Here is a 24,144-nt window from a genome sequence, read left to right on the forward strand (position 1 = left end):
TTGCTTGTGATGTCCTTTTGAGACACAAGTGTCCAACGTTTTTGATTCATTGCTTGTGTTCACTTATTCATCCTCTCTAATTTGCCAGGGTGGATGCCAATAGGTACCACTAGTCTCATTGCCGTTATCTTCCAAATAAGCATCTGAAACTGAGCCTAGTGGTGCTTCTGATGAAGTTGGTATGTATGACTCCTCTCTGGCAACAAGGATGCAGAGCTATGCACTCCGACAGGCTCCGTGCTGCCTGAAGCATGCACAGTATGTCTGCTGAATAAAATGTCTTGGGTCTTACAGAAATGTCTTTAATTTACCAACTCAGTTCAAGGTATGGTTTGCTTTGAGTCTCCTTTATCCACTGACCATGGTACATAATATGATGGAGCTTGAAGATAGCAATAGCTTGAATGAATATCACAACTGTTTCCACTATTGTTTGTGCCGGAAGGTTAACCTGATAAATCAATGCAGCATTGTCTGATATGCAGTGCAATAAACCAAAATTAACAGCCCAATCAACTGCTTTCAGGAGTGTACACATATATTAGCAAATGTGAGAAATATTCTTTCAAAGTGCAAGTTGCTATCTTGATCACTATAACATGACAGGCAGTGAATATCATAGTTACTGTAAAAAGCTATTTTTCTTTCTGGTGCATTCCAAGCTATGTAAATGTCAATGTTGGGCACCTTATTGCTGTTTTATGATTTATATATTTTGAACATACAAAATTATATATAATCTGCAACTATATTATGTGACTGCCACACAGATGTTAAAAACGCAGGAAAATTGTATGAAAATGTTGCCTGCCTGTGTCTGTGGGACACTTTAACCTTAATTAAGGGCACTAATTGCCTAATAATGAAGATACCAGGCTGTGCATTGTCTGCCCTAGTGGTTTGGACTGGTGCCTCATTTGAAATTGCCACCAGCGAAGATCTCTCTGGATTGCTTGGCATCAAGGTGTCCTGCACAACAACTAATGACAGCACTTGACTTCCTAATGGCATCTTGTGGTAAGGATCAATTACATAGGTAGGAAGGCTGCATACACTCACTGAGAGCTGGCACCCAGCACCAAAGTTCAGCACAGCACCACCTTTTTTCTAGTGGATCAGCAATCACTGTGTCTATTTGCCCTTGGTTACGGGGCAAGCCGATCCTCATGGTTAACAAACTCTCTCACCTGGGCACGAGTTGCTTCTCGGGGCGATGGCTGTACACAAACGTTTCACCAACAAGACAAGAGGAAGGCGGTGTGCACGACTTGCGGTTATCTTTGTTTTTTGGTGTTCTACTCATAAGGAACATTTTGATTCACGTGAGTGCTGTATTTATCACTCAAAAATAAGACAAAGCAGAGCGCCCAAACTTTAAGTATTGTCCTGAGGACCTACAGCAGAAGTAGAACCGTGTTTAAAATAGAAAATTGTCTCACCGCTAACACATATTCTGAAGTCCTTGGGCAACTCTATGCACACTTTTATCTGTCCGGTACGGATATGTGGTGATCTCTGGAACTCATCATCTGCATAAATACTAGTCAGGGCCAGCAGCTCATCTTCCTGGGCATCCTTGTCTTCTGAAGCCATTGTCCAGCATGAATTGTCCTAAAGGTGATGAACGGTGTGTGCATCATTAAAGTATTCAAAACATTTGGTATATACAATCACTGCTTCACCTTTACAGAGTGTTTTGAAAATTACATACCTGACGATTGGTAACTTTTCCCCATAGAAACGCCTTTGTCTCTTACTCATAAACAGCTTATTTTTTAAAGAAGGCAGACAGTACATAAGTAATCCACCAGTCAGAGGCATTTTTCACTTATAATATACAAATATATGCAAATCTGGCGTCTTTCTTTACTTTCCGTTAATATGATCAGGAAACCTTGACCATCTGCTAAAGCAACATGGTCTTTACTAAAACGCACAATATAAAATACCATGGGTGGGACTAAAGAAGAAGAATAACATTTGCCTCCGGGTTTTAGAGATGATTTGCTGAATGTGATAACTTTCCGCCTCATTAGTATCATTGAAGCTAAAAGACTTTTCAAAACAGCATTGTGATTTACTCTTATTGTTCCAGTCTCACAAGGGAGTAAAAGCTGCCCTCTCACAGCTACATGAACACGGTGCATGCTCGCTGTATGCAGTATTAAGCGAGGAGCACTCAGCTACTCAAAGCATCCCACCCAGACCACTCAAGGCCTCCTTCAGCTACTGAATGCTGCAGAGCATCAATGAGAAGCTCATTCAGAAAACATTCTCAAAAACACATGCCTCCACCTTCAGGTATAAACTATCTATATAGCTAGTCTTAGTACAACAGATACACAAAAAGCATCAAATGTTCCAACAATTGATCTTGGTACTGATAGAGCGGTCCGTACTAGTAATTCGCCTGTATTTTGGACGCTCTTTAGGCCGATGAATCTTTTGACTAAGTGGGACTCTCTGTACTCCTAATCGATTGATTGCATCAAATCAATAGTCAATAACGAACATAAGCAATACCTTGATCGACATAACACTTAACAATTAATCCGGAATACATTTCGGCGAACCCTGACCTTTCAGTCAGGAATAACCACACCAGTTTATTCAAAGTTAGTGAATTTATTTCCCTATACTAACAAAGCTAGCACGATATAGATGTGTCTCAACACCAAATGATAAACATAAATGAACATTAATAGCTGTCCATAACGGCGAAACAAGTGCAGTCTATGTAGCATTTGAATCACAAGGCATTCGATAATAGCAATGCAAATCACTAATACTATAATCTGTAATGAACTAATTGCATACATTTAGTCAGCATAACAAGGTCTCAAATTGCATCGTGCAACAAAAGGAATCCTCGTCTAACCTCAAATTAGCATCAGCATGTGGGACTTCATGCAAAAACAATTTAGCAACATTAATTTAGAAAACTCCTAACTAGGGCTCTTATCAAAATCAGCAGTTGGTTACCTAAAAGAAACACAATGCAATTTTACAATTTCCTTTCATATTTACCAATTACGATCAGCAATCAAGGAAGTCTTCGTCTCACAGGTACCGTTTCTCGATCAGCATGGGTACCGTTTCGATCAGCATGGGACGGGGCAAAAGGGGCAGGGGTGGACGGGGCAATTGCCTCACGGCGGCAAGGTAAGACTACTACTTCATGCAAGGGATCAAAGTTGAAGTTAAAGTCTCTAGGGCAAGAATCATCTAAGTCTCTTTCTCTCGATTAGAGAAAGCATCAAAGTCTCTTTCAAAATGGCGTCGCAGCAAAGTGGGCCATAATAGCTACGAAGTCTACAAAATGGCGGGATGTCCAGTAAAAGGGTACTTTCCTCTCGTGCACCTGGGTTTTATAGACAACAGTTCGAATCCAGTAGGGTCTTCCATTGGAGGGTTCATAGGTTAGCTTCAAATTGTCCAATCAAAAACGACAGTTCTCAAGCTTTTACTTAAGCATACATTATCCTTGGAGATGGGTACGCAAGTTGCAACATTTTATGCCAATTAATTCACTTTCAGAGCTTCCATTGTCCGCACCTGCAGATCGACCTTGGAGTAAAGAGAAAATATGCCAGGCTGGCACGAAACCTTAAGATAAGCATGTGAACGGTTTCTGTGGAAAAGTACAGCTTCAAGCAAAAATACACGTTTAATAGCACATTGGAAAAATATGAGCATCTAAACCGTGAGACCAGGCCACTAGGCCAAAGCCTCCGCTAAAGTTATGCTAAGCTAAAGCATTTCAAACAAGCAAATCATAGCACACATTTATGATTATGTCGGATTAGTGCAATTCTAATACACCACGTTATATAAAGCACGCTTATAAATGATGGCAAACTACTCTGAGGGCACATTTTGTCCCCGTACAATCTTTATTAGTTCGGTTAAAATCACACATGATTATTTCACACTACGTTTACGCGTTAATAAATGTAAAACCTTCATTTCCCGCTTCATCAATCCCTCCTCTGATGACTACTAGTCATCACACCAAACCATGCCCACAAATTTTATTCCATTAAAATTCTGTCAGTTCCCTTTTCCTTTTAATTCCACTAGTTTGCGCTTTGTATTCTTCTGCCATTCTTTTCATAATTTTCTCTTCTTTTCTTCTTTTAATTCTTTCCATAATCATTATTATTCCCCTTTTTATTCCCCATATTCCAAATATACATATTATCACTATTAAAATTCCTTCTATTATTTTTAACAATATTCCATTCCAAATTCCCCCAATCCAATGTCCCACTGAAGCAAGTCCTTTTCCAACCTTCTCCCACACTCCTGGTTCTTTCAGTTCCTTCAAATCTGCACTCTCTTTTGTTAGATTAGCAAGCATAGTTTTAATTTTCACACTATTGTCAGGAATATAAGTACAACAGTGTCGTGCACCAAGCATTTTGCAAACGCCACCATCCTTTGCTAAAAGAATGTCTAAAGCAAGCCTATTTTGAAGAGTCATAGCTCTTTCCGCTGCAAGTTCAGCATCTATCAGGATTATAGCACCTGAAAACTTTGTCAACATGTTATCCACTATAGTAGACAACTTTCTTATTTTGATGGAATTCAGCACAACTCCCAATGAAGGAATCATGGCTCCAAATATATCTCCTACCACAGCAGCTGCGGTCTCTCTTTTCTGGATACGATGGGATCCAGATGTCTTTTGAATCATCGATAGGTCATCCAGTTGATAAACCTTTGGGAACACTATACCTAGATAACATCTCCCCCACCATCCCTTTGGAAGACGATAATAGGCATTATACCCACAAATGTAATATACACCTGGAATGACAGGGTCAAGTCCGTTCATCATGAATGTCCATTTGGCCTTAAAGATAAACGTATGTTTACACTCACTCGCTCCTACAAAAATGTTATCATAATAAGATTCACCTCGATATATACAAAATTTCCCTACATGCCAAGCATCTAAAGCTATTTTCCCTTGTGTCTTTATTGCAGCAAAATCATAATTATCTACTGAAGTCCTCTTATGTAGCTCTTTTTCTAATTTCGCCTTCATTTGTGCCCTTCTATCATCTGTACGATCTAAAAAGCTTATTTCTACTGCAGAGAGTGAGCAGGTAAGGTTTTCCCTATGAGCGTGAGCCGTTTCAAAAGGTTGCATTGGCTCGAAAAATTCCCTCATTATTTTAGCATCCCAATCTTTAGCAATCTGACTTAGCTGCGCTATTATAGGAACATATGCAAAGGTAACATCATAATTCGAGTAAAAATACTGTATGTTAGTTTGACCATAAAACCTAGACATTACTATACTACACGTAATCCCGTATGTAAGTGGCATGTGGTGATAAGTCACCCCTTCCTTTACTGATGTCGGTATCTGTGTACACACGTAACAATCCTTCGCATCCATAGTCTCAACATATTCTGTTAGCAAGCGATAGAAAACTTTATACGAAAGCTCTTTCTTATCGTGCAAGAGCCTCTCATCCAATGCTAGTCTTTTCAATGCGGTTAGTTCAGTGACAGTAACAGGAGCAAAAGTAGAAGCCTCAATATTCTCATTCTCACCCTTTCCATGCATTCCAAGCACAATTGCCATTATTATTAGTACACATGTAATTACCAAGCCTATACACACATATTTACAATATTTCTTTCTATTGTTTTGCGTCATGATCTATATAGAATCAGAGAGCTGGAAGCACCTATAAAATGAAACTATTTAGCAATTCAGTTACAAAGCTGAACGAGCGCAATGTTCACACAGTCTTCTTCAAGAGGCCAGTCACTTATCGGTTAGCAGCATTTGTCTCAATTCGGCAATAACTCAGTCTTTATCAGTTCAGCAAGTCTCATCCGGTTTAGCAATGTCTCAGCTGGTTGTTTGTTTCACGTTAGATTGTAGCAAGCAATATCATTCATTACTCTTTCAATCGACAGAGTCTATAAAACTTTTCTTTTCTATTGGTATCTCTTCTTCTTCTTCGTTCTCGATGCTTAGAGATACAAACTCGTCAGTCCAATCGTCATTGACTGCATATGGCCATTCAGGACCGGAATATCTCCTGTTTGGTATCCTTTTCCTTTTCAATTTTGCTTCCCTTTTCGATTCTGCCTCGCTGGTACTTTCCTCTTTTGTCGAGTCTTTTTCTTCACTCGGGGATGACGCCCCGACAATTACTTCTTTTCTTTTCTCTTTCACTTTTGGCCTTCCTCCCTCGTTCAAACTTTCTTCAGTACTTTGTTTTATTGGTGATATGCTTAGTCTCCTCTTTGCACCGTGTCCATTTGATGGACCTGCGATCTTTTCTGAAGAGTCTTGAACCTTTTCGTTCAGTTCTGACTTGTCCCCTCCTTCTGGGGAATCAATTACGTTCTCTTTTTCTTTTTCTGTATCGTCTGCTTCTGGGAAAGCCCTCCTCTGATCAGGCTCTCCTGCTTTTTCACCTTTTTCGAGCCCTTCGTCACCGTTACTTTCGTCAGGCTCTTTATCACTTTCAGCTGCTTCAGGTTCTTTGTCACCTTCAGCTGCTTCAGGCTCTTTGCTACCCTCAGCTGCTTCAGGTTCTCTGTCACCTTCAGCTGCTTCGTCGCTGTCTGAACTTTCTCCTTGGTCTCCCCCAAGCAAGTTGGTCTCTTCGTCCTCAGAGAATATCTCTTTCTCTCCCGTTTCTGCCTGTTCGCTTTCAGTTCGGTTTTGCTCTGTCTCAGCACTCAGCACTGTTTTGTCAGACACTGGCAGTTTCAGCGCTTCAACTTCCTCCTCTGTGGGACACAACACTTTCTTTGTGTGACTGGCGTGAATCCAGTTGGGAACTCCCGCACACTTCACAGCGGTAGTTGTCGTCAGGATCACTTGGAAAGGGCCTTTCCAACGGGGTTCCAGACACGACTTTCTCACGTGCTTCTTTACCACGACCCAGTCACCTGCTTTCAGTGCGTGTCCTGGACCTTGGATCGGTGGCAAGGTGGTCGCTTCCACCTGGTGAGAGAAAGAGCGAACCACGTCAGCCAGACCCTTGCAGTAGTCTAACACCATATCATCTGTAATATTCAAAAGCGCGTTTGCGGGAACTGCAGGAAGTCTCATAGCCCTGCCCATGAGAATTTCATGCGGAGACAATCCAGTCTTTCTATCAGGGGTGTTTCTCATTGACATTAGCACTAAGGGCAATGCGTCAGGCCATTTCAAGTTTGTCGATGCACATATTTTCGCCATTCTTGATTTCAGTGTACCATTCATCTGCTCCACCAGTCCTGAGGCTTCAGGGCGATAGCTACAGTGCAGCTTTTGCTCAATGTTCAGCGCTTCGCAAAGTAACTTTATCACCTCGTTATTGAAGTGACTTCCCCTATCTGATTCTAAAGAGATCGGGAATCCGAAACGTGGTATCAACTCCCTCAACAATAGCTTTGCAACTGTAAGGCTGTCATTTCTACGTGTGGGGTATGGCTCAATCCAGTGACTAAAAATGCACACAATCACCAACACATACTTTAGACCTCCATGCACGGGCATCTCAATGAAGTCCATCTGCATACGACTAAAAGGCCCGCTTGCCCTACCAATGTGGCTCGCGTTCACAACTGTTCCCTTTCCTGGGTTCATCTGCTGGCAAGTGACACATCGATGGCAAACTGCTTCTGCAGCTTGACGAAATCTGGGGTTAAACCAATCAGTTTTGAACAATCTTATCATGGCATCTCTCCCTAGGTGAGCTTGCCCATGATAGAACCGCGCAAGCTGTGATAAGAGACTGTTTGGCAAAACAAATTTTCCCTCATTTGAAACCCATAACTCGTCTGGTCTCTTCATACATTGTGATTTAATCCAGGAATCTCTTTCATCCTCCCTGACATTATTTTGTAATGCTTTTAATTAATCTATTGTATCTACGACCTTCAAGGCAAATGCTTCAGCTGGTTCTAGTTCTGGCTCACTTATCGAATTCCATTCATCTCTGAGTAATATACAATTCAAGGCACAAAATCTTGCGACTTGATCCGCATATGCATTTCCCAGAGAAACATAGTCCTGTCCTTTCGTGTGAGCACTACACTTTACCACTGCAACTTCGGCTGGCACTTGAATGGCGTGTAACAATTCCCTTATTCTCTCCCCGTTTTTCACTGGGGATCCTGAAGAAGTCAGGAAACCTCTCTGTGACCATAGTTGTCCAAAGTCGTGCACAATTCCAAACCCGTACTGACTATCGGTGTAAATGGTGACTTTCATCAATGCAGACAGTTGACATGCTCTGGTAAGGGCTACGAGTTCTGCTACTTGTGCAGAATAGACTCCTTGAAGCCATCCCGCTTCCAAGACCCCTGTTACAGTACATACAGCGTATCCTGCTTTCAAAATCCCCATCCCGTCTCTTAGACATGAACCATCAACAAAAAGAATTTGGTCATTTTCATCAAGCTTAGTATCCTTAATGTCCGGTCGGGGTTTTGTGCAAAATTCAGTCACCTGAAGGCAGTCGTGCTCGACGTCTTCAGCGTTCTCAATTTCAGCATTTTCTCCAGGGAGCAAGGTTGCTGGATTCAACGTAGTGCACCTTTTCAGCTGCACATTCGGTGAGCCCAAAATTATCGTTTCATACCTTGAGTCTTGCTCCAGTCATGTGCTGCGTTCGGGAGCGGGTAAAAAGTATCTCAACTGAGTGAGGGACCATGACTGTTACTGGGTGTCCCATCACTATTCCTTCACTCTGGGTGAGGCTGATACCAACTGCTGCTACGGCGCGCAAACACCCTGGGAGTGCTGCTGCGACCGGGTCCAAAGTAGCTGAAAAATACGCTACTGGTCTGTTTATGCCACCATGGGCTTGAGTCAAGACAGACAAAGAACATGCATCACGTTCGTGGCAAAACAATGTGAAAGGTTTTGTGTAATCAGGCATACCTAAAGCTGGAGCCCTGCACATGCATTCTTTCAATTCGATAAAAGCATCCATCTCATCTCCTTTCAGCTCAATTTGATCCAAGGCATCCTTCTGGGTCAGTTTCAGTAGAGGCTTTGCTAGAGTCGAGAAGTTGGGAATCCACTGGCGACAGTAGCCCACCATTCCCAAAAACTTCCTCACCTCCCTCCTTGTCTTTGGTGGACTCATTTGAAGTACGCTTGTTATTCTTTCCTTCATTATTTTCCGTGACCCTTTCTCTATCTGGTGACCCAAGTATTTCACTTTCTTCTGACAGAACTGCAATTTGGAAGGAGACACCTTATGTCCATTCCTTCCCAAATGATTCAACAGAGCAATGGTATCGGCTGTGCAGCCACTTTCTGTCTTTGATGCAACCAGTAAGTCATCAATGTACTGTACTAGAGTTGACTCGAATGGCAATTCTAATGCTTCCAGGTCTTTCTTTAGAATCTGATTGAAGATTGACGGTGACTCAGAAAACCCTTGAGGAATTCGACACCAACTGTATACTCTGTCTAGGAATTTGAAACAAAAGAGGAATTGTCTGTCCTCATGAAGAGGCACAGAAAAGAATGCTTGTGACAAATCGATGACTGAGAACCATTCGGCATCGCAAGGGATCTGGAACATTATCACAGCTGGATTCGGTACGACAGGGCAACATTTGACTATGATGTCATTTATTTTCCTCAAGTCCTGCACAAGTCGGACCTTCCCACTTGGCTTTATTAGTCCCATTATTGGTGAATTACATGGGCTGCTTAACACTTCTTTCAGTACCCCCTGTTTTACAAATTCGTCAATAAGTTGAGCAACTTTCATGAGGGTGTCTTGTGGCATGTGGTATTGTGGGGTCTGGGGAAAGATTGCATTGGGCTTTACAGTCACTTTCACTGGTTCCACTCCTTTCATCAATCCCACCTCTTTCCCTGTCATGTCCCACACTTCCTTTCCGACTGTTTCCCGTAACTCGGCTGGAATATCCTCTTCAGTCATCATCGGGAAAAGACAAATCAGAGGATACTCTTCATCCACAGTTTCCATCTCGTCCCCCTCTACACTGTCCTCTTCTTCCCCATCACTGCTCGTCTGTATTGTTATTCCTTCATTCGAACACATGATCGAACAACCCAATTTGCACAATAGGTCTCTCCCTAATAGTGCTATCGGGCTTGAGTCACATACCACAAACTGATGTACCCCTTGATAGTTACCGATGCTGACTGGTACCGGATCTGTTATTGGGTTCGTCAGGTGCCTGTTTGCTACTCCCACCACTTGAACTGTCCTCCCTGAGAGTGGCAAATTTGGTACTTCACTGCTCTTAACAGTTGAACGTGTGGCTCCCGTGTCAACCAAGAACGAGACACGATGACCCATCACTCTTCCCTCTACGTACGGACCCTTTTGATCAACTTCCAAGGATGCTGCAAGCACACAATCTCCTTCTTCTTCTGAACTTTCACTCTCCCATACATTGTTTATTCCACTCTCACTGTGTAATGGGAACTGTTGTACGGTGCCATTTGTACTCATTACCTGACCCGAGACCTGTGGAGGAACCATCACTTTCTGCTGACTCATTGGTGCAAAGGGTATTTGCATTTGCTGATTAGGTACCATGGGTAACTGCTGTTGCATTGGCTGCATTTGCGTCATCTGCATACGTGGCATCTGCATCTGCTGCGGCTGCATAGGTTGTAATCCCTGCAACTGATTTGCGGTCTGAAAATTTGAGCTTGGACCTCTCATTTTCGGTCCCCTCATTGTCTGAAATGCATTGACATCATTGTTTTGCTGACCAACACCTACACCTGCACCTGCACCTTCCTGCACCACCATCGGGCACTCGCGTTTCCAATGACCTACGATTCCGCACACGTGACACGGCATCACCTTCTTCATTGCCTGCACACCCGTCACAACAGTGTTCAAATCCGGACCATTATTCACAAAACCTCCTCTGCCTCTGCCTCTTGCCTGTGGCTGAAACGCCATGTTTCCCTGTAACTGCGGCTGCGGTTGCAGTACCTGCTGTTGGAACCCTTGCATCCCTTGCAAACCTTGCAGACCTGTCTGAGCTGCCTTAAGCTGCATCATCATCACCTTCTCTTTCAACCTTTTCTGTTTCACTTCAATTTCGTCGCTACAGTATTTCGCATAATTCAACACCTCATCAATCGGTTTCGACTGCCAGCAAATCAAATGCGACTTTATCATTTGACTTATCTCCGGTCTCAGCCCTTCCACGAATCGAAACACAAAATGAAGCATGTCCTTCGCCTCTATTGTTTCCGTGCCACTGTAGTTTTTGAACGCCTTCAACAATCTCTCATAGTAACTATGAATCGACTCTTTAGCCTCTTGGGCAGTTCGATCGATCTTCTGCCAATCCACGTTTTTCGCGGGTACCTTCGTCTTCAAATGCTCAATCACCTTATAGTACAAGCTCATCACTATAGGTGATGGTGCACCCGTCTCCCTGTCTCTCTCTGGTTCACTTGTCGGCCAACCTACCGCTCTTTTGCAATCTTCCCACAAATCTGCCGGAACCACAATCTCAAAGAGAGTATTCAGGTCTTCCCAGAGACATTTTGCAAGCTTCACAAACCTATCAGTCTGTTGATACCATTCAATCGGCTTCTCTCTCAGTTTGGGAAAATCGTCCGTAAAAGACTGAATGTCACTCCTGTGCCATGGTACATGTATTAATTTTCCCCCTGCTGTCTCCCTCATTGGTAACATGGTTACTGTCTCGCTGCTTTGTGGTCTTTTCTCATTGTGCTCTGTAGCACTGTCCCTCCTCTTTTCCTTCCTCTTTACCCACCTGCTTTCCCACTTGTCTAAGCACCTCCACACTTGTGCACTCTGCAACAATTCTCTAAGGTGCGCCTTCATACCTGCTGACCTCATGTGTTCAAAATCTGTGGCCCCAAAATCCAGCCTGTAGCTCCTGCTCAGATGTTTTGTCTTGTTTATGTCAACCCCATTTTTGTCAGCTATTTCCTGCAAGCTTTTATGTACCTTGTTCACTTCCTTCGTAATCTTTGGACATAGATACCTCAGCTCCTCTTCCGAGTAGGACTCTAACCTATTCACACCCATAGTCCCTTCCACCAATTCTTGTGCTTCCATGTTCAGCCTCATCCTGTTCATATAATCTTCTCCCTTCCCACTGGCTGAGCTTTGTGTGGAATTCAGACTGTTGAACCACTGTGTCAGCTGTTGCGCATTCAACCCCATCAGCGTAGCATTCACATCGACTGCCATTGATGGTTGCGGCAACTTTTCAGTGTTCGATGTTAGAGGTATTATCAGTGGGGGGCTCGACCTCACCAGTGTCGACTGAGCACATACGGGACTAAACTCCATCAAGGACCCAGATCCATTTGGCTGAGCCGCTATCGGAGTTATCCCTGGAGTGTTTTCTATGCACCTCCTTTCTGTCCCGTTCTGCAGCATTGATCCCTGACCGCTCATACCTAAGTTAGGCTGACTATACAAAGGTACCGGTGGACCTACAGTAATGGGTAGTGATATCGCATCTGGGTTTTGTCCATTTCCCATGTTCTGTGGCATGTTCATGCCCACACCATGGGTCATCATTGCCGGCATGCCCATCTGACTCCCCGTCATCTGAGCATGTGCGTTTCCCCCCTGCATCTGCTTCTGGGGCATCAAAAACTGAGTTGATTCAGCTTGTCCCATTGTTGGGTTGTAACCATTCTGTCCTCCCATTGCGGCTGGGTCTAAAATCATTCCCATACTATTGTCGCTGCTGTAATACCTTGGGACCTGCGACTGATAATTTTCTGCTGGTTTCAACATGGGCACATCTGGATATATTCTCCTAACCTGCGGTATCTGCGGGGTGAACAATAAACTCGGGTCCTTAGATCCCGATGACGCTCCTGAACTCTGGGTTTCACTGTTCTGTACCGGTGCCGGAGGGGCAGAACTGGTACTTGGACCCTGTCCATCCTCCGCATAAGGTGGTGGACGGTCGTTCAGCAGTTGCATTATTAACTCCTCATCCTCTAACTCCTCTTCTCTTCTCAACTTTTCCTCATCCTCTCTATCCTTGGAACACTTCCTGTCTGTCTTACAGGTGGCTTTCTTACCTGTCTCCTCTTCTTCCTTAGTAATTGCGGGGAACAATTTTATCCCCTGCAATACATCTGACCTCCACACCTTCTGTGCATTATCCCACCTAGCATCCGCTAGTGTCTTTTCTACCTTTCTCATCCTGGTCTCAAACTTCTTCTGCTGTTGCTGTCTGGCCATTAGTTCCCAAATTGCTAGAGCCTCAAACTGGGCTGGCCTTGGAGGCACCTTCATGTCGTACATCGTGAATCTCAAATTCTCTAGAATCCTTATATTGAATGTCCCATGTATCGGGAACGCTACACTCCCATGTTTCTCTGTCAGTTTGTGCCATTGCTTTAGCCAAAGACACGGAGCTACCCCCTTCTCTTCCATTACAATGTAAGCTGGTGTACCCTCGGGTGGCGTCTCCTCTCCTACGCTCGCTTTAATGTAAGACTCCCCCTTCATCGCGCTCCTGAATGCTTTAAAGAATTTCATTTTCTCGTCTTTTATTTCACAAAGTTTGTAATCAATAGGTGACTTTAATTCCCGGAATACTCTTCGCTTGCCTTTCCCCTTCCAATCGAGTCCCACGGACTGCGTCCAATCCGTGCGCGACCCTTCTCTGCAACCAACCTATCCCAGCGCGGCTCCTAGTGACGTCACACTCACACACACTGCGGCTGACAAAGCCTCGCAGCTAGTCCTCCTTCACTCAGCTCCTCTCGTAACAACTTCTTGCATGTATCGCGAGCTACCAAAAATAAAACAGATCTGTCGGTTTACTACAGGAAGGGTAACACAATCGCTTCAGGACCTTAGGGACCTTTCACTAGCCTCGGCCGCTATTCCGTCTTTCTCGGTCCCCACGTTCGCAAGCAAATCTGACCCGCAGACCTACTCTCAACTTGTCAGTGATCTATTCTAGTGCACTTAGAATCTTGTCAAAGCCCGAAGTCGAAGTTTCTTTCACTCCCTAACACACGTACCGACTCGTTGACCACGCCCGATCAACCTACTAAACCGCCCAGACCACAACATGGATCAACATACTCCGGAGTCTCTTGACCTCGCAGGGCCCGTCTCAACAACAACAACCACGTGGACCTTTTTATGCACAAAGCGCCACACGCACATGAAGTTCGACGACTTCCCTACTCTCACACTCGGAGTCGCACCTCCGCTATTTCTATGAAGTTCGACGACTTCTCTACTTCTACACTCGGAGTCGCACCTCCGCTATCCTCTAAAAAGAAAAAATTCCTCGCAACCTTTTCACCCAACCTGCGGCAATAAGCTGTGCAAGCGCAAAACCCTAACTTCACTCATACCATCACTAGTACCGCCAACGCCGAATCCACACCTCCGTTCTCTCCATTCGCAAGCTCCGAGATCCCGGGAAAGTCGCGGTGGACCTAGCCCATCATCATTCTGTCAATCTGTTTTACCCAAGAAAAATCTAATTCAACTTCTCGAGTGGGGTCTCAAAATGCGTAACCGTTAATTCAACACCATGTACTCTAAGAGTACGGGGTCCCAAAAGACGAAACCGTCCTCTGCTACCATCTACTGATAGAGCGGTCCGTACTAGTAATTCGCCTGTATTTTGGACGCTCTTTAGGCCGATGAATCTTTTGACTAAGTGGGACTCTCTGTACTCTTAATCGATTGATTGCATCAAATCAATAGTCAATAACGAACATAAGCAATACCTTGATCGACATAACACTTAACAATTAATCCGGAATACATTTCTGCGAACCCTGACCTTTCAGTCAGGAATAACCACACCAGTTTATTCAAAGTTAGTGAATTTATTTCCCTATATTAACAAAGCTAGCACGATATAGATGTGTCTCAACACCAAATGATAAACATAAATGAACATTAATAGCTGTCCATAACGGCGAAACAAGTGCAGTCTATGTAGCATTTGAATCACAAGGCATTCGATAATAGCAATGCAAATCACTAATACTATAATCTGTAATGAACTAATTGCATACATTTAGTCAGCATAACAAGGTCTCAAATTGCATCGTGCAACAAAAGGAATCCTCGTCTAACCTCAAATTAGCATCAGCATGTGGGACTTCATGCAAAAACAATTTAGCAACATTAATTTAGAAAACTCCTAACTAGGGCTCTTATCAAAATCAGCAGTTGGTTACCTAAAAGAAACACAATGCAATTTTACAATTTCCTTTCATATTTACCAATTACGATCAGCAATCAAGGAAGTCTTCGTCTCACAGGTACCGTTTCTCGATCAGCATGGGTACCGTTTCGATCAGCATGGGACGGGGCAAAAGGGGCAGGGGTGGACGGGGCAATTGCCTCACGGCGGCAAGGTAAGACTACTACTTCATGCAAGGGATCAAAGTTGAAGTTAAAGTCTCTAGGGCAAGAATCATCTAAGTCTCTTTCTCTCGATTAGAGAAAGCATCAAAGTCTCTTTCAAAATGGCGTCGCAGCAAAGTGGGCCATAATAGCTACGAAGTCTACAAAATGGCGGGATGTCCAGTAAAAGGGTACTTTCCTCTCGTGCACCTGGGTTTTATAGATAACAGTTCGAATCCAGTAGGGTCTTCCATTGGAGGGTTCATAGGTTAGCTTCAAATTGTCCAATCAAAAACGACAGTTCTCAAGCTTTTACTTAAGCATACATTATCCTTGGAGATGGGTACGCAAGTTGCAACATTTTATGCCAATTAACTCACTTTCAGAGCTTCCATTGTCCGCACCTGCAGATCGACCTTGGAGTAAAGAGAAAATATGCCAGGCTGGCACGAAACCTTAAGATAAGCATGTGAACGGTTTCTGTGGAAAAGTACAGCTTCAAGCAAAAATACACGTTTAATAGCACATTGGAAAAATACGAGCATCTAAACCGTGAGACCAGGCCACTAGGCCAAAGCCTCCGCTAAAGTTATGCTAAGCTAAAGCATTTCAAACAAGCAAATCATAGCACACATTTATGATTATGTCGGATTAGTGCAATTCTAATACACCACGTTATATAAAGCACGCTTATAAATGATGGCAAACTACTCTGAGGGCACATTTTGTCCCCGTACAATCTTTATTAGTTCGGTTAAAATCACACATGATTATTTCACACTACGTTTACGCGTTAATAAATGTAAAACCTTCATTTCCCGCTTCATCAGTACTGTAGGGGGTATTCTTCAAATGCATATATTGAAAGAGACAAATCAGGGTAACCTAGAGCGTGACAAAACTAGGTATCAGTAAAGTCCTTAGGACAGCCAGCACTGACTGAAGAGTAGGTGTTCTGAAGGAGGGACAGGATGCAATGGTGCAGATGGAGGGAGGGGTGGAGCTCCAAACTGTGAGTGAGGAAAGGTTTTCTGTTGCAAGCTCGGATTTCCTGGAGCAGTTTATTGGAGCTACGTGGTGACCGAGATGAATTTGAATTTCCTGGCCAGGTAGAGAAAAGGAGCAGAGTTGTTGAGATTGTGAACTAAATTTGGGTGGTATATAGGTACATATTCTGTCAAAGGGGAGCCATCCCAAAAAAGTGAGTTCCGAGTGAGATTGTCAAACTGTTAGCCCCTCAAAACTAATCGGGCTGCTGCATTTAATGCTGCTTTAGGAGGGCAAGATGGATATAGGCAATTCCAGTAAAAACTGAGTTAGCATAATTGAGTCTATGGAAGACCAGGCTCCTAACATGGGTGAAGGGTGCTATTCCATAAATGTGCCTTAGCTGATATTAAGTAATTTTGTGCATGCTGTTAACATGTTTGTAAAGAATGATACAGTTGCCAAGAATGACACTAAGGAATTTTGAGCTATCACTGATGGCTTACAGGCTAGGATTTTGGTAGCATCAAGCTGGTTTTAGGCAGAAGTGAAGGAACGAGGGGGTCACATAAGGAAAAATCAGCTTATGCAAGGATTATGTTTTAAGTGATGAGGAGTTACCAGTTTTGGACGATTACCAGAGTCTACACTTAGTGAGTGAAATTGGCTCATGAGGAAACCTTCTGGTATCATTGGTTATCAAGAGCACATGTCGGAGTACACCTTAGTCTTTGTAAGGTGATGAAATAGTTTTAAATACAGATTGAACAACACAGGTACGGGGATGTGACTGTGAGGGACACCTTAGAAGAAAAGAACAGGTTTTGATAATGCATATCATATTCTGATCTACTGCTGTTATTTTGTAAGGGAACAATCAAATGGGTTTAGGATCTTGATTTCTATCCCCATTCAGTCTCTAAGAGATTGAGTTAAGATGTCACAGTTGATTTCGTTTAATACAACCAAAAGACAAAAGAGAATAAATAGGCACTAGTCCCTATCATCAAGGATGTGCTTGGCTTAATCTATGATTAACAGCATGCCAGTTTCAGTGCTGCAATCTGTTTTGAATATTGGGTTACTCAGGTAGGGGTGTTTTAAGGCACTAAATGTAATCTTGCGATACGATCAATTTAGAGTGCTGAGTCATGAACAAAATTTATCTTGCAAATCACTGTCGCTTTTGAATTGTTTTTATGATTGTTAACACTGATCAGAAGAACATTAGTGAGGGAAGTGAAGCCTTAGACCACAAGGAACGTAATGAGGCCATTTGGGTCAGCATAAGTTTTCTTTATGAGTTTAGAGACTTTGCTTTCCTTCAGACAGTTCAGTAAGACTTCGGTGAAAGGAAGACATTTACTGAGTTGGTTTGTTAGGATGCCAATGTGTTCAAAGAACTGTGTAGATCAAGTGCTCGAGTACCTTTCTGAGATCACACCTGCTTGGTTGGAAACATGTAAAGGACCTCCTGAATAAACCACTAATGGATGAGGAAATTAAGGATGCTATTAAGACAGTACCGGGCAGAAAGGCATTTGGTATGGATGTTCTGACTAGAGAGTCCTATATGGAGTATTCTAAAATATTGGCTCCTTGTCTAATGACTCTGTATGGAGAAGCTAGAGGGAAGAGGATACTGCCCCACCATAAGGGAAGCTGCTATAACCCTATTGCTGATTCCTGCCAAGCAGGCCATTGACTACTCGTCCTATCGTTGGTGTTGCTCATAAATTTTGACACTAAACTTTTTGCTAAAATTGAAGAGCCTGCAGCCACTGATGAGAGGCTTGTTTTTACTTGAGCCGTCCAAACTTGTTCCTGGTAGGTCCACTTTGAATAACATACGTCTCTGTCTCCTTGGTGACAGTATTGCATGATGCTCATAAGGCTTTAGACTCCCTGTTGTGGCAATATAAGTTTGTGGTGCTGCAGTATATGCTTTGGGGAAGGTCTATGGACCAGCGCTATCATAAAAGTAACCAAGGTGTGTAACCAAGCACCAAATTGTGTATCCATAACTGTTACAAATTGGGTTGTTGGTTGACTGGGATATGAGTCCTGGTCAAGTAGCAACCATAATCCTAGTCAGAGTAAGAGTCAGGCAAACCCTAATTAACCTGTGCTCACCCTGTGGTAGCTTGACACAGAGCAGTCTGGCTTAACGTAGAGGCAATGTGTAAAGTATTTGTGCAACACTTCAATCAGTAAAACAGTGAAAACACCACAAAAAAGGTTCCACCTCAGATTAGAAAAATAGAACGTAATTTAATAAAATAAACAAAATAAAAAAGACAGACATCCGATACGTAGAGCTTGAGTTCTGAATTTAAAAGAATAAACTGTAAAAAATGCACTAGAGCAAGAAGTGCAAACCAGAAATATCTAGTCGTGCCAAACAGAACATGTTCAAACATTCAGGCTGACATCAATGGCAGCCGAGCTGGCTACAGGGACCCATTTAGGCCCGCTGAACCAAAGTACCTTAAATCCTGGTTGCAGAGTGTTGTGTGGATCTGAAACAAAGCTGTGTCATGCAGCCGATGCGCTGTGCTGGTTCAGAGATATGGTGAGGCTGCAGTGAGAGGTTCTACTGTGCCTTTGAGGACCCTGGTGACGGGGTTTGTGATGTGTAGGTCAGTGTCAGAGATGCGTTGCGCAGCTGAGGCGATGCGTCAGTTCCGATAGCATCGTCATCAAGGCAGTCATCAACGAGGGATACCAGGAGCTTGCACTGGGGAGAGTTGATTAGTAGTGGTTCCAAAGGTGATGCGCTGGTCCAAAAATGCAGCAATACAAGTTGTTATGTTGGTTCCGACCCATACAGTAGAGGTGATGCGTCAGTTCTGCTCCATGTAGCAGACGTGGTGTGGATCCTGCTCTCCCAGCAGTGGATGCGTTGGTTCTGCCGGATCTTAGGCCCATTTCCAAGGGTCCAGAACTGAGGTGGCACCACTTGGCAAGGTAGGCTCACAGATGGCAGAGTACCAGGTGCAGAAGCAGGGTGGTTGGAAGTCTTTTACATCCCTGACTGTTCAGATCTGGCACATTTACTAAGTGTTAGTGTTGTGTTTGCATCACAAAAGTGAAGCATATCAATGTTGAATCTTTTTTTACTAATTTGCTTTCCAGTGCTAAACTTGTTTAGCACTGGAAAATCACTCCAAAGTAGCGCAGAGCAGCTCATAGCACGGCTTTGCATGACTTAGCACAAAGAGGATGTATCATTGGTGGTGCATGGGCGTTCCTATGCAACCACCAGAGGTTTCTGATGCTAAACCTATTTACATAAAAAAAAATAGACAAGGTTTAGCGTCAGAAAATAACTCCCAATTCAATTAGGCGCAAACATGAAAAACATGCATTGATTTCTCCTTTCTTTTCCGACTTTGCATATGTGCCGCATTGCACAGCACACATGCAAGGTAGAACAAGTGTCTAAATTACTGGAAGCATAGTATTTTGTACTCAAACGATATCCTTCCAGTACAAAACCTATGCTGGTCTCACGTAGACACCTTTGCACTATGGTGCAATGGTGTGCACATGGTGCAAGGCAGCACATTTCTGCACCGGACCTAGGGAGCACGGCTCACATTTTTTAGCTGCTTCGCTGTGTGGGAACATGCAGATGCTGTGATGCTATATGTTAAAGATCCGTCCGAAAATCTTTCCCCATTGGTGAGGGAGTATTTAAGATTTGGAGTATTTTCTGGATTTTATAGAAAGTGGAACAAGGCTCACATAATTCCTATAACTCCGAATGCTACCAGACAACAGGCAGAGTATCCGTTCGATTGATGTGATCGTCCATTTAGACATCTGGCATTAGAATACATAGATGACTGGAATTGGCTTTTCGTGAGAATGATGATCCAGTGGGTCTTAAAATACAGCAGCAAGCTAACGGATAGAAGGGGCTCCCTCTTTCCATGGCTGAATGAATAGCAGTCATAGAAATTATATTTTTACCTCGCTTATTTTATGTTTTTATAAATATACCAGTCATTAGTTAAGGCATTTATTGTTTAAGTCCGTTCAATACTCTGAAGCTTTGTTTGGGCTGGGAAGTGGCCTAAGGTAAGCCGGACCATCGTGACATTTCCATTGGGAGGTGGGGGGGTTGTGGTGTTGCCAACCTTGTGCGTCTTTTTGGGTGTCCCAGGCTAAACATCTGTTTCACTGGATTCTGCCCTCTTACAGGACTGCTGTTCAGCACTGTGCCATGCACAGTGTATGCTTGGCACTCACTGGCTGATGGTACAGCCTGGATAGACTACACTGCCTCTTGCTTCCTATTGTTAACAATCCACTGATAGCGGTAACATATAAACCAAAGGCACAGAGGCATCTGGTGACCTTGGGATTTCACAAGGTGCGTGATTTATATGCAGGGAGATAATTATCTAAACAATGAGAAGGACATCACCTCTGGATATTTTTCTATATTTTATTATGATGCACACATTGTCGGGGGCTTTGCTGGGTTTCCGGCATTATTGGCGCTTTCAGCGGTGCAGGCCGTTACAGGCTCATGGATTATTAACACAACTTTATCATACGACTGCGGAAGCTAGCGTGGTATGGTTGGAAGGGGTTGAGAAGACTGTGGGAAAGGGGGCTAGGATGTAATATCACCGATGGGATATGGCCATATTATGGTACCCAAACTCAGAAGCTTTCCCTAAACAGAACTGATTTGTGCATTTTAAATTTCCGTACAGAGCAGATAATGCCGCAGCTGTACTTCACCCATAAGGGCTAGGAACCAACTATCATGCAGAGGTATAACAGTGCTGACTACTTCCACTTAGCATGGGCTTGCCCACTAATTGGGAATTCTGGGAGGAGGTATTTTGGACTTTACCTAAGATGATAGTACATCCATTAGATAACTTGCCGATTCTTGCCTTGTTCTGGTATGTGACACCCATAAATAAATTCACAGGTTTGCTGCACTTTCGTCCTTGATGGTGAAGAGGAGGGTGGCCATTAGATGAGGAAGGGGTACCATACCTCAGTTGAAAGAACAGGTTGCAGACTTAGGGGGTTATTCTAACTTTGGAGGAGTGTTAATCCGTCCCAAAAGTGACGGTAAAGTGACGGATATACCACCAGCCGTATTACGAGTTCCATAGGATATAATGGACTCGTAATACGGCTGGTGGTAAATCCGTCACTTTTCCGTCACTTTTGGGACGGATTAACACCTCCTCCAAAGTTAGAATAACCCCCTTAATTTACTGTAGTGAAACAGTGAATGTGTACTCCTCTTGCTTACCTTCTTCCTCACAACACAGGGATGTATGGACTCTTCTCAAGGGATGTTTTTTAGAGGCCAGGCCAACACCACAGAATTACTTGAGATTGGGTATGAATGGTTGGAACAAGGATGCTGCTGGCAAACGATTGTTGTTGAACAGCTATAATTGTCATGTGGCATAGATATATAATACGGAGCCCTTCTAAAGGTATTTGTAACAATGATTCATATAAGGGATACACACTGGTATGACCTCTACAAGAATGGAACGTAAGATTGACCCGCTCATATATGTAGTTGTATTTGCTAAATTGTTTATTAAAAAAGCTAAAACAAATGTATTAAAAAAATAAACAAATACAAAAGGTATATACAAAGACCTTTAGTGAAGGTAGGGTTGGAGTGTAATTTTATAATTATTATTAACGTGAAAAGCTTGCAAAATAATGTATAATGAACCTGCATAGAAAACGTGATAGAAGAAAATTAATGTGCGCATTTGAAATGTGCCCATGGAGAGTGGCCACCAATATATACGATGATTAATGAAAGTGACTAATAATGAATTAATAATGTACTAATGTATGATTTTGTACTAGCATTATGAATTATGTATTAAGGTTGCTAAGTTAATCACTAGGCCTTCGTTAGCAAGGGTCTGGGCCTAGCTGCCTGGTCTCATATTAACTGTGTTTTTCTAACATGTGCTGTCTTCCTGAAGGACATGAAACTGTACTTTTCCAGAAGCTAGAGATGTGTGTGTAACCGTGGTAAATTCTTTCTCATGAGACCTGACTTGCTCAATGAGACATTCTTGCCGAATGCAACAGTGTAATTCGCAACAGGTATAAGGTCGCCTAATCCAAGGGAAAACAATGGAACTACTGACTGGAGTGACGAGTGTAACTTTTCTTACCTGACATTCTACCCGTTGAAGACGTAAATCACAGGAGCCAATAAGCTGCATGAGAACTATTTTAGGTGAAAATTTTAGTAAGGTGATCAACGGATTACTGGACAGAGATAACGATGCACCAAATATTGACCAATGGAAATTAGAGACTTGTTTGGCAAATTCAATTTAACGATGTGTCACAAGAAGAAACCCGCCATTACCTAGCCATTACGCGCCTTTTACTGAGCCATTAGAGGGACACTCTTGCTGTTACTCTGATATTCTGTCTTAGCCTTTGCTGTTTGACACTTTGAACTATCCTTATTGCCTCGCCCGTTACCTGCTTCTCCTCCTTATGAGGGAAGAGCAGTTTGCCCTACCTTGCTGTTTTATCCTGGCTGATGGCAAATCAACTGCTGTCCTGAGTACGAAGACTGACTCTGTATGCTGACCCATTATGGAGGGTAACTATATGATGATAAAATTGTAATTGTCTGTTTGCCTTTTCTTTCTAGGTACCAACTGCTCTATTGACAGAGACCATAGCTAAATATTTTCTAAATTTGTGTTGCTAAATTGTTTTGCATGAAGCCCAACATGCTAATGCTAATTCGGAGTTAGTTAAGGGATTCCTTAAATTGGGTGCAAATAGACAAACAACTGAATCTTTGCTTTGTTGAATACTGTACTAATGATACTCTGCTAAAGTTGATTCATGTTGACGTCATGCTTTGTTCTAATGTTCATGATCTTTGCTTTGCGTAAGTCTTATTCAAGTTGCCATATTGTTACACTGATTATGTGTTTGTTGGTATTGAGACTAATAAACTTGCTAGTAGAGTGTAATAAATAGGGAATTAAATATCCTAAATCTTACTAAAATTGTGTGGTTGTTCTGGACTAAAGTGTCATGGTATATTTGATTATTATTAATGTTATTAACTAGTTGATCCAACTGCTATTGTGAATATTGATGAGGTTATTGATTTATTGATTGTAATGCTGAATAGATATCTCGTCTTAAGAGATGTCTCCAATCAGGGTCAAAAGATTCATTGGCCTAAAATGAGTCCCTGTGTAAGTAAAGTACCTAGATCGGGACGTGTTATCAATAGCAGGGATAGGTTCAGAGAAGTGTTTTGAAGGTTTGAGTTTGGTGAAAGTGTTATTACTATATTTCATCTGACATATCACTTTAAAGTGGCACTAGTTTTTTGGAGGTTTTCTGTAGATGATGGGAAAGGTCTTGTTGGGACGTGAATCAAGGGAGGTTTGAATGCTTTTGACTTTGTGTCAAAAAGCCAGGCAACGTATTCACATGTGTGGTCTGGATCCTTACAGAACACAGTTGGATGATGGATTAGTAGGATAGCACATTGTACTATTTTAAAATGGTTTTTGGACAGTGTTAGGCAAACTCTAGTTGGTGTTACATAGCAGCAAGTGTAAATTTGAGGTAAGTTTCTTGTAGCTTCTCCATGCAAAAAAAAAAATGTCTAGATTGGATGTGAATGGGTTTGGTACTCAATGTTGTGTGCTGTTCTAGTATTTTAATTTTCTTCATTGTGCTTTCCAGCATATCAGCGTACTGATTTTTTGTTTTTCAGTCTTTTTTTCACTGACGGGGTGAACATTTTTTATGA

The 24,144-nt window shown here is 42.7% G+C and overlaps 1 protein-coding gene across 1 annotated transcript in view; it reads right to left on the reverse strand.

Moving 5' to 3' along the window:
* Window positions 1–24,144, reverse strand: part of LOC138304559 (E3 ubiquitin-protein ligase RNF14-like) — a 68,691-nt gene that overhangs the window by 32,380 nt on the left and 12,167 nt on the right. The window contains exon 2 of the mRNA XM_069244718.1: window positions 1,440–1,611. Coding sequence (XP_069100819.1) covers window positions 1,440–1,593 — 154 coding nt within the window. The 5' untranslated portion in view covers window positions 1,594–1,611. The remainder of the gene's footprint in view (window positions 1–1,439; window positions 1,612–24,144) is intronic.

Source organism: Pleurodeles waltl, chromosome 7 (assembly GCF_031143425.1).
Source record: "Pleurodeles waltl isolate 20211129_DDA chromosome 7, aPleWal1.hap1.20221129, whole genome shotgun sequence".
Taxonomy (NCBI): Eukaryota; Metazoa; Chordata; class Amphibia; order Caudata; family Salamandridae; genus Pleurodeles; species Pleurodeles waltl.